We start from the raw sequence: 12605 nt of genomic DNA, 5'->3' as shown, positions 1-12605 counted from the left end.
CTCTGCGTCCCAACTAGCTTCTGTAGAAGCGATACACTCACTTAACGAACACCCATGGTGGCATCAGCATCTCAGCCTGCTGCCTTCGCACCTCCGCGCCCACCGCTGCCTCTCCTGCACCTGCCAAACGCTCCCTGCAGCACTAAACCTCCTGGTACAAGTCCCTGCCGGGTAAGCAAGTCCCTTGCTCCTGCTTCCCCAAAGGCCTGCCTTTTGCTGCCAGTCTCTCCCTTGCCACCCTGTAGTCCTGTTCCCCCAAATAATCATGCATACTCATTTAGAAAACAAGAATAATGCATACACAGAAATGTACATAAAAATGAAACAAATCCCACTGGACAAAGGCTGTGGTAGTTCAGAAACAGAATCAGACACCTTCTTTCAATTCTCTACCTCGCCATCACGCTTTAGCCAGCAAGCCCTGAAGTGCCACTTGACCAACATTCACAGCTACAGCACTGCGAACGTATACAGCTAGTGGTTGAGTTTGACTTACAAACACCATAAAGATTCATGGGTTTACATGAGAAGGGACGAACCCGGGTCATTCTGCTGTGAAAGCTGACCATAACCATCACAACTCACTCTAAAAACGCAGGGCTTTATGTTATTTTTCTCCCAGTTACATCACTAGCATTACTGTTTTACTGCTGCATGGTCCAGCTACCGCTGAAGCAAACCCATCTGATTCGCAGGACAGGGTTGGAGCTGGCTGCCAGCGCACGCAGGGCGAGGATGCTAATACAGCTTTTTTATCGCTCTTTTCCAGTTTGCTGAAAATCCAAAGTTCTTACATGCTACTGAAGATTTGTGCTTGTGCTCTTCCAGGTTCCCAGAAAGCTGTTCTGGCGTCCAGACTGAGAAGGCAATGGTGAATATCTTCAAAGGTAGATTCACCCTACTTTTTATTATTCTTCCAATCCAGTGGAGATGGAAGGCATAGTAAAAGGTGTTAACAGTCCTTCCACTTGATTTTCATGGCTGCACCACCCCCAGAAAGCCTGCTTCCCGGGCAGCCAGCTCATTAAAATCAAGAGGTACCAGATGGAAGCAGATGTGCAGCTATTACTGATGGTGTCCCAGCACACCGACCGGCACAGACCTGCATGCTTCACCAAAACCACCTTATTATGGACTTGGAACACGTTTACAGCTTTTTTGGGGGCAACCCGTGGAGCTATGTAACAGTATGAAGAACAGAAAACATATTTTTGGTAAGCCCTTTATTCCCAGGCATCTGCAAATAATACCTTTGACTACAGAATATTCAGTATTCGCTATGCACAAGGCAGCTCGCGTTTCTAGGCGTATGCCTTGACTGGTGGCAACCCCAAGTACCTGCAAGAAAGGATCATTTCATCACATCTTCAACATGGATGAGCATGAGAGAAATAACGATTACCAGGCAGTTTGACTTCAGTTCCTCCTAATAGATCCTACTACATTTCAAATTACCAGTGGTGAGAATCCACCTGTATTTCCATGTTTAAATAAAACACTTTAGAAGGAACATTTCAGTGCTCCTGCGACAGAAGCGGATACCTGAAGGTCGACACCCCCCAAACTTCTAATATGCATCAACCAGGATTTGCAGCCAAACCAACAGGTAACTTCCACAGAAACAAAGCGGAATTTAAAGTCTCCCTTTGCATCCCAATTATTTTGGTGCTTTCTACACTTCTGGTGATGAAGAGAAAGAAAATAAACCCACTAACTCTTATTAAACACACCACCCATCTCTCTTCTGAGTTGATTTCAACTTTAAAGAGTAGCCTTGCTTAGTTAAAAAAAGGTACCAACAATACATTGTATTTACATGGCAAATAATTTGCTGATGGTGGTAGAAGCACCTAAAGAGAAAAAAGATGACTCAGGGAAGTTAGTCCTCTGTTTCCAGGGAGAAAAAGATGACTTGAAATCGGCCACACAACTACCCTACATATTAATAACAGTTGGTGGACAGTAAGAGAAACTACTATGTGTAAAAAAAAAATCAGTAAAATAACTCTACCCCTAACCATTAAGGATCTGTCGCAACTTTCCTCTGGCCTAAGAAGCTGGAAAAAAATAAATAATACAGAGTAGGAAGAGGCCATTTGGTTTGGTGCCTTCTGTGTCGCACCTTGTATAACAGAGGCCCTCGACTTTCACCCCAGGAGGATGCTCATCACCTACGCGGCCTCTGTGTCACGTACAAGAGCTCAGCGTGGTGCGAATTCCAGGGCACCTCTAACCAACGGAACACCATGGAACAACTCATATCACTCCTACTCCTGTGTAAAAACTCTTCAAGGAGACCTCCTTCTGTCCAATAACCTCCAGAGAAAACTTAGCAGTGAAGGTACGACTACTGCCTCCCTCCTGCCCCTCATTTCTGATCATCGCACAGGACCAACGAGAGCATCTCCTAAAACAAACCACCCAGTTCGAAGAGATGAGACAACCTGTCCTAACAGTTTCCTGCTAATTTGTTCCAGCCAAAAAAAGGGATAAGAATCACCACATTTCCCATTTATCTGGCCTTTATGTCCAACATAAAACCTTATTATAACTTTCTCTAATGTGCTGGAAATCTGTTTAGTGCTCCTTATTCTTTTCTTGCAAAGGTATTTTTGTATTTGATCAAAAAGACAACGAAAAGATGGTGCTAACAGATGGATGGAAGAAGTACAGCCCGAGCTTTGTACGCTCCCTGTGACAAAGCTATTTTTTTCCATCCTTTATGTGATTTCCTGAGTTCTTTTTGTCTTTCCAACACCATTTTAAAAGGTGGACTCAAAGGCAATTCAGCGCAGGTGTAACATCTCCCCGTGTAACTCATTGCTCCAAGAACTGACGTCATGGGTCACTTGGCTGTCCAGACTAAGGGTCCTTTCACACCATTTCCTTCCTCCTCTTTTGGCTACTTTTCTCCCAACATCATGAAGCCCTCTCCTCCCTTAACTTCAATTTCCCCTTTAGGACAAATTTCAAAAGGTACAATCAGCAGAATGACACCCAATTCCCAAAGCAGCCCTCGTGCTGTCTTTTAAATCACATTCGCTGCCCCTTCTTCTGTCATCACCGGCACGTGGTACCATCTGCATGGCCAGAATACCCCAACGATAACCATGCTAGGAAGATTTGCCATCTGCCTGCGCAGTCTGCAAAGAGTCTGCAGCCTATATGGCCCTACAAGGGCTTTATGCACCAAACCACCCAGGGCAAGCCGGTGTGGGGCTCGCAAGGTCTCCAACTGACTGCCACTTCCAAGCAACAAGGAATGGTGTGAAATTAAGAGCAGGGAATCCCAACCTCTCGGACCTCTTGGTACATTATCTCTAGAAGACTTCAATTGGCCTTGTTAAATCACTGGCACAACTACCATGTTCTAGAAAGAAATAAACCCTCTAAAACCAGCGTATTAAAACAGGGACGCTCCTGTTCCTCTCACAGCGATATTCTGCCAACTCCCGTGGGCTTTGAAACAGAGACACCAAGACTGCAGAAGGTAAAATTAACCCTGAATTGATGTTAATAGGTGACATAAATACGCAAAATAACCACTCTCTTTTCCAGAGTTATAAGAGGGCAGAACACCCCCATCGCACACTTGGGGTACACAGTATGTCTGTAGTATGCAGGGGTCTTGAGGAAAAGGCACCACGCTGCAAAAAGCACATCAAAAGAGAGGAAGAAGCGACTTAACAAAATCTGTGCCCTCACCATCTCTTTCTAGAAATCTTCAATTTGGGTTTACCAGCACCTTTTTTGGCTTATTTGTGAGAACTAATAGGGTCTTAAGTAGGTGTCACCGTTACTCCGACGGGGTTCATACTGGTTAAGCCACTACTAAGCAGAAGGGGTATTTACTCTTGGTTTTTGTTCCTTTATGGCAACTAAGAACTGACATAAAATTGCTTAATAAATTCACACAAACGCTTTTCCCTGTGAAGCCAGCGATCCTACTAGCTCCAAAACCAGCAGGTACCAAAGCAGATGCGTTTGCACGGTCCCTGCTTCAGCACGTCCCACCTGACAAGTAACTACAGAGCCACCATGGCTGCATATGAGCGTTTTTTTTTTTCCTTCAACATGCCAAAAAGGCAATGGTTTACGATCCAGACACAGCTATCTTGTTTTTAAGGGATTACAAAGCAGTCCCTCACTGGTTTTGCTTTCACTATTTCTTTGCTTTTAAAATGAATATATTTTCCTCTACTTTGGCTCAATTTCCAGTCTTCCAAAAAAACGAATCCAGCAAAAATTATTAGTCAGAGAATCATCCAACCATGAGAAGGAGGAAGAGGTCTGGAAGCCCAGACCAGGGTGGGACAGAATAGTAAACTGGGATTCTGGATACATCTTCATTCACTTGTGTGCCTGCCTCCATATCATCTCAGCCACGAAAACAAGCACTGACCACAGACACAAATGAATGTCGCAATGGGTTTTTCCTGCTACTGAAAATAAGAAGGGATGAACAGGGGCACTTTCAATTTCCATTTAGTTGCGGTTTACTTTCACAGCCTTTCTGAAGGTGGTATTTGCATGAGGCAGAGAGCCTCTGAGATGCCCAGTACAACAAAGTAAGGGCCAGAAATACACCCAACCGCCCCATCTCAGTGCCGCACTCAGCCCACTCCCACTACAGCCAAGGCTCACTACCATCAAGCCACCAGCCCAGCCACTGTTGAGCCTAAGGAAGGTTAATACAAAATATCAAAAAGAAGAAAACTTCAGGAGTAGTTAAAGCCTAAGTTGAGCAGCACATGGTTAATGTTTTAAGTATTGCTGTATATTGCTGTTAATAAGCAGTTTGCAATTTAAAAATATATATTTTTATATATATATACTGCAGCCCATATATCCCTCAAGATTATTCCAAAAGACAAGTTTTAAAAAAAATCTGGTTTAGTACTTAATGAAAAGAGATGGACATTTATAGGAAGCATCTAGCTGAAGTAATTTTAGTCTACGTCCTCCTCCAAATCTGAGTTCTGCAAAGGCTTTCAGACACATAGCAAAAGGTACATCCTTCAAGGAGCGCCACTTACTCCACATGTCTCATTCTGTGTTTGCATGGGATTAGCCTTTGGCTCCATGTCTTGCCTTTTTTGGTTCTGCTTCAGTTGGTTTAAAGAAGGTTTTGCCTGTGCAGCTCCAACAGTTTTGCTTGTCCACTGGTCAACCAGCTTGTGGAGATCGTCTGTGAACGTCCCTTTCTTGTTGTTACTGTTGTTGGCCTGAACCTGTAGGGTTGATTGCGGGAGTGGCTCAGGACAGGTTACGAGGCTGTTTGTCGAGGATCCTGGAAAATCACACACAAAGAAGGTTGACGATGGCATCTCTGCTTCACTGCTTTGCTGCTCAAACAGTTTCTCATCTACTTGCTATTCAAATGGTGGCTTTTTGGAATTTTGACCCTCCCCCTCCTTTCTACAGAACACCTTTGCTTAAAGAAATGGTCCAGGTCCAATGCGTTCATATTTCCTATCATGCTATGTTACCTCAGCCGCTAGCTGTTGCGCCCACAACTTCTCTCTAGGAGAAATTAATGATTCGAAGGGAAGAAACAAATGCAGTCCCAGTAACACCGACATCCTCAGGCTTCCAGGGTCTCTTCAGAGGAGACTACCACGAGGGAGCAGGAGGCAGGGTGCTTTACTTGCTAGAATTGCACGCATTTAAAAAAAATGAATTTACTATTTGTTTTATTTGCATGCATTTATCGTCCTCCTGGAAAAACATAATTGTTGTATAGGTTACAAGGAGCCTCAAAGGCTGCAGGAACCCCCAGCCTCTCTTGATGATGTAAGGACCATTTACTTTGCCATCTGCATATTTTTTTGGGGAAAAAAACCCCACCAGGACCATGAATGTACAGAAGAAAGAGGAGAGAGGAGGACAATAGTGGGGGTGTGTGAGTTTTTAAGACAAAGGTAAAGATACAGAACTTTTGGTACAGATAAAGGCAGACAGAGGGAATATTGAGAGATTTAGTTTTGTATGTTCATTTATTTCTAGAAGCACTAGGGGGAAAAAAAAATCTGTCCTTTCTATGTGTTGGTAACTACAAGTCTGACACAGCAAGATCAGCAGGGAACAGCAACTAAAGCTGCCTGAATTTGACCTAAGCAGAAAATACAGAGTAACTTTTCAGCTGATTTGCTTGATACAGCTAAAGATTTGAAATAAAGACCATCTCTCCAAGCAAAAAGTTCATAGAACTGCAGTAAAATTATTATATAAGCAAACATGAACATTCAGTCTTCTTTTTTCTGTTAATCAGTTACCAGCCCATGAAACTGAGTAAACTAATCAGTCCTACAGTTACATAAAATACGTTAATAACCTTTAAATGATCATGCATTCAACCTGCAACATAACTGCTAAGTGAATACTGCTCATAGCCTTTTCCTTGGCTTGGGGGAAGGGACTGGTGAGAAAAATAAGGACTTTGACAGGACAGCTCTTCAAATAGTATTTAGTATTTCATGCAGCTCAACAGGAATGGCGTTGTTTTAAGCTATCAGTTCCTCCAGCAGAGAACTGCAGTCATATAAAGGTGCGTATTTCAGAGAGACAAACAATGAATCCCGTTTTCTGGCCACATGCGTGCACAGTCTCACACACAACCACCACAACCGTCTTGCAGCATGCGTGGTTCCCAAGACATCACGGCACATGCATTGTTATCAAAGTATCACAATTTGTACAGCCTAATTTCATACCAGTATAAGTGCATCAGCTCTATTTATTAAACAACTAGCTTTTAGTAAAAAAAAAAAAAGCAAAAAACATCCCATGCCATGAAGGAAATACTGAGAAACAAAAATGGGATAGTTACTACTACTGTGATCTTTGCCTAGACATAGTCGTTTCAAGGTGGACCCTACAAGGTAAAACAATACAAGACATACAGAATTAGGTAAGACTAAACACAACAGATCTGACGGACAAGCTTCTGTACTTTTAAGCGATCAAAAAGTAGTTATTATGCGAGAAAGGACAGACAAAGTCAGCAGTTCAGGTGACTAAAGGAAGGCTAAATAACTGGACAGCTTGAACCTTTCTTAATGTGCAGCCATTCAGAAGCTTTGAAAAGTACAATAGCATGCCAAAAGCAAGGTCTCGTGACTTAAAGATGCATTTGTTTGGGTATTGTTTGGGGTTTTTTTTGTTTGTTTCTTTCTTTCTTTTGGATTTTTTTGTCCTGAATTGCCTTGGCTTCCTAGAAGGAGGTTTGGATTCCTACTCTATTTATGCAGGAAATGATGTCAATTCAGTTTGTGATAGGAGGCCAAAAATGCTTTCAGGAACGAGTCAAGCTGGTCTGGCTGCAAAGACAAACTGTAGAACCACCCTCCAAGTCCTGTTTTACAAGTCCAAAAAGATACATTGTTCTGCAGGTCTGAGGCCAATTATTTCCAAAGACTTTATCAGTAGGGTTTGTGTCTAAATGCGATATTCTTAACTTCAATTGAAAGCAACCATGACTGAGTTTCCCTTACACCTTGACAAGTGCAGAAAAGTCATCCAGCAGAGTGGCTGAGTTTTCATTTAACCAAACTACATGTTTTGTTCATTATTATCTCGTTACATCCTTCGTTACCGTTTTACATATTCTGTTGGACAGATAGTTGACAGTGCCAGAAGCGTGGCCAGAACCCTACTTGACTGTCAGATCTTGCCAGACATCAGCACCATTTCTCTTTGAGTGCCGAATTTCCTGAAAGGTATTTTGGACTTGGTAAGAAGAGCATCATTATGGTATGAGAGGAGATGAAAATCTGACATGGGGCATGGCAAGTATATTGTGAAGAAGCACTTGAAAACATGAGCAAAATCAGAGAGTGGGGCAAAAATCAAGATAGAGGATGGATGTGCTTTTCCTCTACAGCAAACCAGTGGTCGTTATTTTATGTTACTGTGCCAGAAATGCAGCTTTAAACTCAGAGACTGCAGGTCCAGGTTGACATAGGCTCTGAATGAGTCCTCAAAGGAGACAGGAGAGACATCAGTCAGAGACTGAGGAAGAGAAAGTAAAGAAAGGAGGGAGGGAAAAAAGGGAGAAGAAATGTTTGTGTTTTGATATAGGTGGCATGAGGAGGAACAGGGGGATCGCTTTGAAAGATTTTCTTATTATTTCACATAGTTTCATGAGATTCCTATTCCCAGAAAATCAGAAGGACATAACTACAGGAACATCTTATTGCAAGCAGGACCAAGTTGAGTTTCTCCTCTCAAAGCCTGGATAACAAATAAGAGTCACATTCACAACTAAACAGGCAGCGTTGTGTTTTTAATTTTTTCCCCTTGGATATACCTTACCGTGCCTATTTCCTACAGTTAGCTAGCAGCTCCATAGCGTAAACGTCGGCGGCAGTAATACTAGAATGCTATTTCCTCAACTATCCTGCAGCACACTGCGCGTAGCAATACGTAGTATTTGGCACAACAGGTATGCAAATAAAAAGCAACTGCCTGAGAAAAATACAAGCAGGCAGCTGACTGCAGTATGTGCTCAAATGCCTGAGAAAAAGTTTAATCACCGCCCCCTCCGCTTCCTGAAAAGCCAGTCACAAGTTCGTATGCACCTCGGGTGCCAAATCAAACCTGGGGCCCCCACGTGTGTGGGGAAGCGGCAGAGAACAGCGATACTGGAGATATTCACAAAATACGGCCTGAGCGGAGCCGACGCTAAGGAAAGCATGACAGGAGAGTCAATCGCTGGAGTGAGCCGTGTCTTTGGCACTCCAGCACGTTGCTTGGGAGATGAGGAACGGTCTGCGAGTGGGGATGCTGCCTGGAGCAGGGACTGTCAGTCGTCGGCTACAATTGGTTTTAAATTCAAATTCTATTAAAAATGCACTCAGTAAACCTAACTCCCCAGATTAATTGTATTACTTCTAAAATCGAGGTGTTTAATAGCTGTAAAGTTAAGGAGATGAATCATAATTAAGATTTAATCTAAGACTGCAAAAGTTCAGCAGAGTGTTTCACCTCCAATTTCAGATTTCTTATCTGAGAAATTAAGTAGCTCTTACATCATACAGGACAGGAGGAAACCCCACTGTCCCATGTTTGCACTCTAACAGCTGCCAAAAAGCTTGAAAGCTAAAATAAAATTGAAATGGCAATAAATTGTATAGACTATTTCCATAATCACATATACACATACAATATATTAATGACTACAGACCTGACAAAAATCACGCTATACAAGATTACAAGTCTAAGCCAAATGGAGTTTTCAAAAATTCCACTCAGAATCAGCGCAAACTCTTCCCTAAGATGCCCTTGCAATTTAACGCAGGGAGGGAGCTCAAGCTAAAATTATGCTGAATCCCATAAAGAAATATTTTATTCCATAAGAAGTGCAAAGGAAAAGTCAATATTGGACATGGGGAACAGATCAAAAAGAGAGAACACTATGGAAGTGCTCAAGTTTGATGGATATTGTAAGCAGGGCAAGCTATTTGTTAAAACTGTCTTTAATCCAGCTGAACATTTCTTTTTAAAATCGTGCCGCTAATTTGTCTGCTCATAGAATACAGGCCTCACACTGGAACATCCAAGCTCCCCCAAGGGCTGTTTTTCCTTCATCAAAAGTGTAGATTCAGAGCACTTCTGAAAATCCAGCACAACTTTTCCCAACAGCTCTCAAAAAACCAAAAAATCTCATGGAACCTCAACTCAAGGAACAGCCCCAGGACCCTGAACTGCCTGGCCAGGCACCGAGCTGCCGGCACCGGGCAGCCATGTCCCAGCCCCACCGCCTGGCTCCACTGCTTCCTCTCCTTGCTCAAGTACGTGGCAAAGATGCAAACGTGTTCAGCACCTCCTCCAAACGCTTGGCTCTGCCAGCGTGCTGGTCAACCTATGTCCCTTCCAGAGGCGAAGGAGCACGAGCCAGCTGGCATTCCCATCATCATCATCTAGCACTAATTCTCCCAAGGCCCATGGTCATGGCTGCTCTGGGCACTGGCTGGAAGGAACTGCCAGCCGTTCATCCCTCTGGCTCCAGCTGCCCTTGGGGCACAACGAGGCCACATGTGGCCCCATCTTCATCCCTTCACACTACAACTCTGTTGGACTCACTGGAAAAACGGGTTAAAATAATCTCCTATCCCCCTCAAAACCTACCAGTAACTTGGCTGTGGGGAACTGCCCAGCAACTCAAGTGAGAGCAGCATTTGGAACAAAGCTGCGCTCTCCGAGCAGTGGTGACTTGGGACGGACGTATCAGGGTTAAGCACCTGAAACCCAGCCCATTTTCTCGCCTGACTCAGAAATGGGTGAGTGCAAACCTCCCCTCCCAGTAAGAAACCGAGAAGAGAGTATATGGGCTGAGAACAGAGAGCAATTAGTGGTGCTGAGTTATTTAAGCATTGGGAAACTTCAGAATTTGAGGGATTTACATATTCCCTCCGTTTCATTCACAATATCCATGCACCCAAACATTTTTAATATGCAGGTTTTTAATTGCCACCTCCCAGTCTTTTTGCATCCTACCGAACAGTAATTCTGTGAAAGATTAATGAAATAACTTCTGGGAATTACGTGTGCAAGGGAAGACACTACTATGTTGGTTATAACACCAAATGGGAGAATTTGCAAACTGGGAATTCCCCTCAGGTTCTCAGAAAAAAATCCCTGAATGCAAAATTGTCTCGTGACTTCAACAGTCGTTAAAAACTTGCATGACAATAAATTCAGCATGCCGAGCAGTAAACATCAGTTTTCAAGAACCTGAGTGCTTAGACTGTTAGGGACCTCAAACGGGAAAAAAAAAAAAAAAAAAAAAAAAATCAAGATTATTTTAAAAAATATTGTTTATTCATAAAATTAGGAGGAGTGTATTTGAGTGGTCTTGTGCCTTTGATCTGTACCGCCTGGATAATGATGAGCAATGTAGAACTCCGATGGGAGATCAGATATTAATGCAAATGAACAGTTAGTTAACCAAACATTTTCTCAAGAACATTCTTAGCCTTTCTCATGTTATATGTACATGGCCTATAGTACCTGTTCAGCACAACATATCTTTATTGTACAAGCAAAATCTGTTTGCCTAAAAAGCAGCATATATAATTGGGTAAAAAGGTCGTCTTTTTTTTAATTAAATAGCTTGATATCATTTGGTTGAATTGCCAATTACTTTAGAAGTCATACAAATAGGGTACAAATAGCAGGTGCACAATTATTCAAAACCAAAAATACGGGTGCTAGCAATCCATTTCAAAGGATCACCTGAAAATCTGGTATTGCTTTTTACTTATTTATGCTTTGATGAACTGCTAATTGACTTCATCTCTGAGGTCACATAAGGTCATAAGAAAATAAACTGAGTGAAGTGCTTCAGCCAGATCAGCTTACACCAAAAGAGTGGATGGTGCTCCCCCTCGGAGTAATCAGATCTTCTTGCTGCTTATGAGTACATAAACCTTGCTCGCTTCAAGTAATTAAAGTGGATGCATGGGGAAAAGCCCACCTAGAACACAGATTTTGGAAGAACTAGCTGGAGCACTATTGTCTCAGCATTTCCACATGCAAAGAGCGGGGAAAAAAATTAAAGAAAATAGAGTGGATATAAACAGTACTGTATATCGTGTTAATACAGCCCTTGTATGGAAGTTATACCCTCCAGTGACCTTCTAGTATTGTATCAGCTTGCTACATGCATGTCTTCATAGTCCAAACATGTGTGAAAGAGACCATTCGTCTACAGAAGGACGGATTTCTTTTTGTTGCCGCTGGAACCGGGACAGCAGACATGTCTATTTGCCACATTGCAAATAAAATTACTTCAACATAAATCACAAAGTACAAAAACTTTGATAAGTCCAGGGTAAAATTTACCATAAGGCTATATAATAAATGATGAGATCTTCCACACATGCTTTTGGTGCCCAGGCATGAGCCAAAAGCAGTGCAAAAAAAGCTTTCATATGAAAAATTAATATAAATAAGGTGTGTTCATGATGATTACTTAAAATAAACATAAAAAGAAAGAAAAGATGGCTCAGAAAAAGGGGCATCCTGCCAAACATATTAGAGATATAAAACATGGAATTGGAAAAAGGGGGTAAAAGAAAGATGGGCTGTGATAAAATACAAAAGAACAAATACAAACAGATGGACAAAGACACAGGTCCACTGAGGAATCTGGTACGAGGTTTGCTACTAGATTTATAGGTCACTCTCTCAGACGTTTGGTGGAAAACCGTCCAGCCTGCAAATGAATATAAAGGGAAGAAAACAAAGACACTTATAAAGTACAAGTAGCTGTGATCAGATGTCCTATACCATCAGTCAAATCAGCTTTGTTAGTTAAACATCCACATCTCCATTTTAACTTTGCCAAAAAGGAGTAAGTTAATTGACCATACACAAAGAATGCAATAACAGCAGAAGAGAACAGATAGGTATTTGGTAGATTAGTTTGGCAGGATGTGCAATGAGAGGAAGGTATTTTAATCATCATTGTAACTTCCAATATGCATGGCAACAAGATCAGTCAAAGCCTACGGAGGTGTGCAATACACAGAAGTACCAGAGGTCGGGACTGGGGAACACAGCCAATCTACAGTCATTTAGCTGGGACTCCAAAATCATGCACA

At 42.3% G+C, this 12605-nt stretch overlaps 1 protein-coding gene across 1 annotated transcript in view; it reads right to left on the bottom strand.

The window, feature by feature from the left end:
* Positions 1 to 12605, bottom strand: part of WNK2 (WNK lysine deficient protein kinase 2) — a gene marked incomplete at its 5' end in the record, with an annotated part of 112942 nt that overhangs the window by 7189 nt on the left and 93148 nt on the right. Inside the window, 3 exon segments of the mRNA XM_035903317.1 lie at positions 5037 to 5290; positions 6830 to 6874; positions 12119 to 12217. Coding sequence (XP_035759210.1) covers positions 5037 to 5290; positions 6830 to 6874; positions 12119 to 12217 — 398 coding nt within the window.

This window comes from Egretta garzetta, unplaced genomic scaffold, assembly GCF_000687185.1.
Source record: "Egretta garzetta isolate BGI_Z169 unplaced genomic scaffold, ASM68718v1 scaffold451, whole genome shotgun sequence".
Classification (NCBI taxonomy): domain Eukaryota; kingdom Metazoa; phylum Chordata; class Aves; order Pelecaniformes; family Ardeidae; genus Egretta; species Egretta garzetta.
This window is presented reverse-complemented; position numbering and strand designations above follow the sequence as displayed.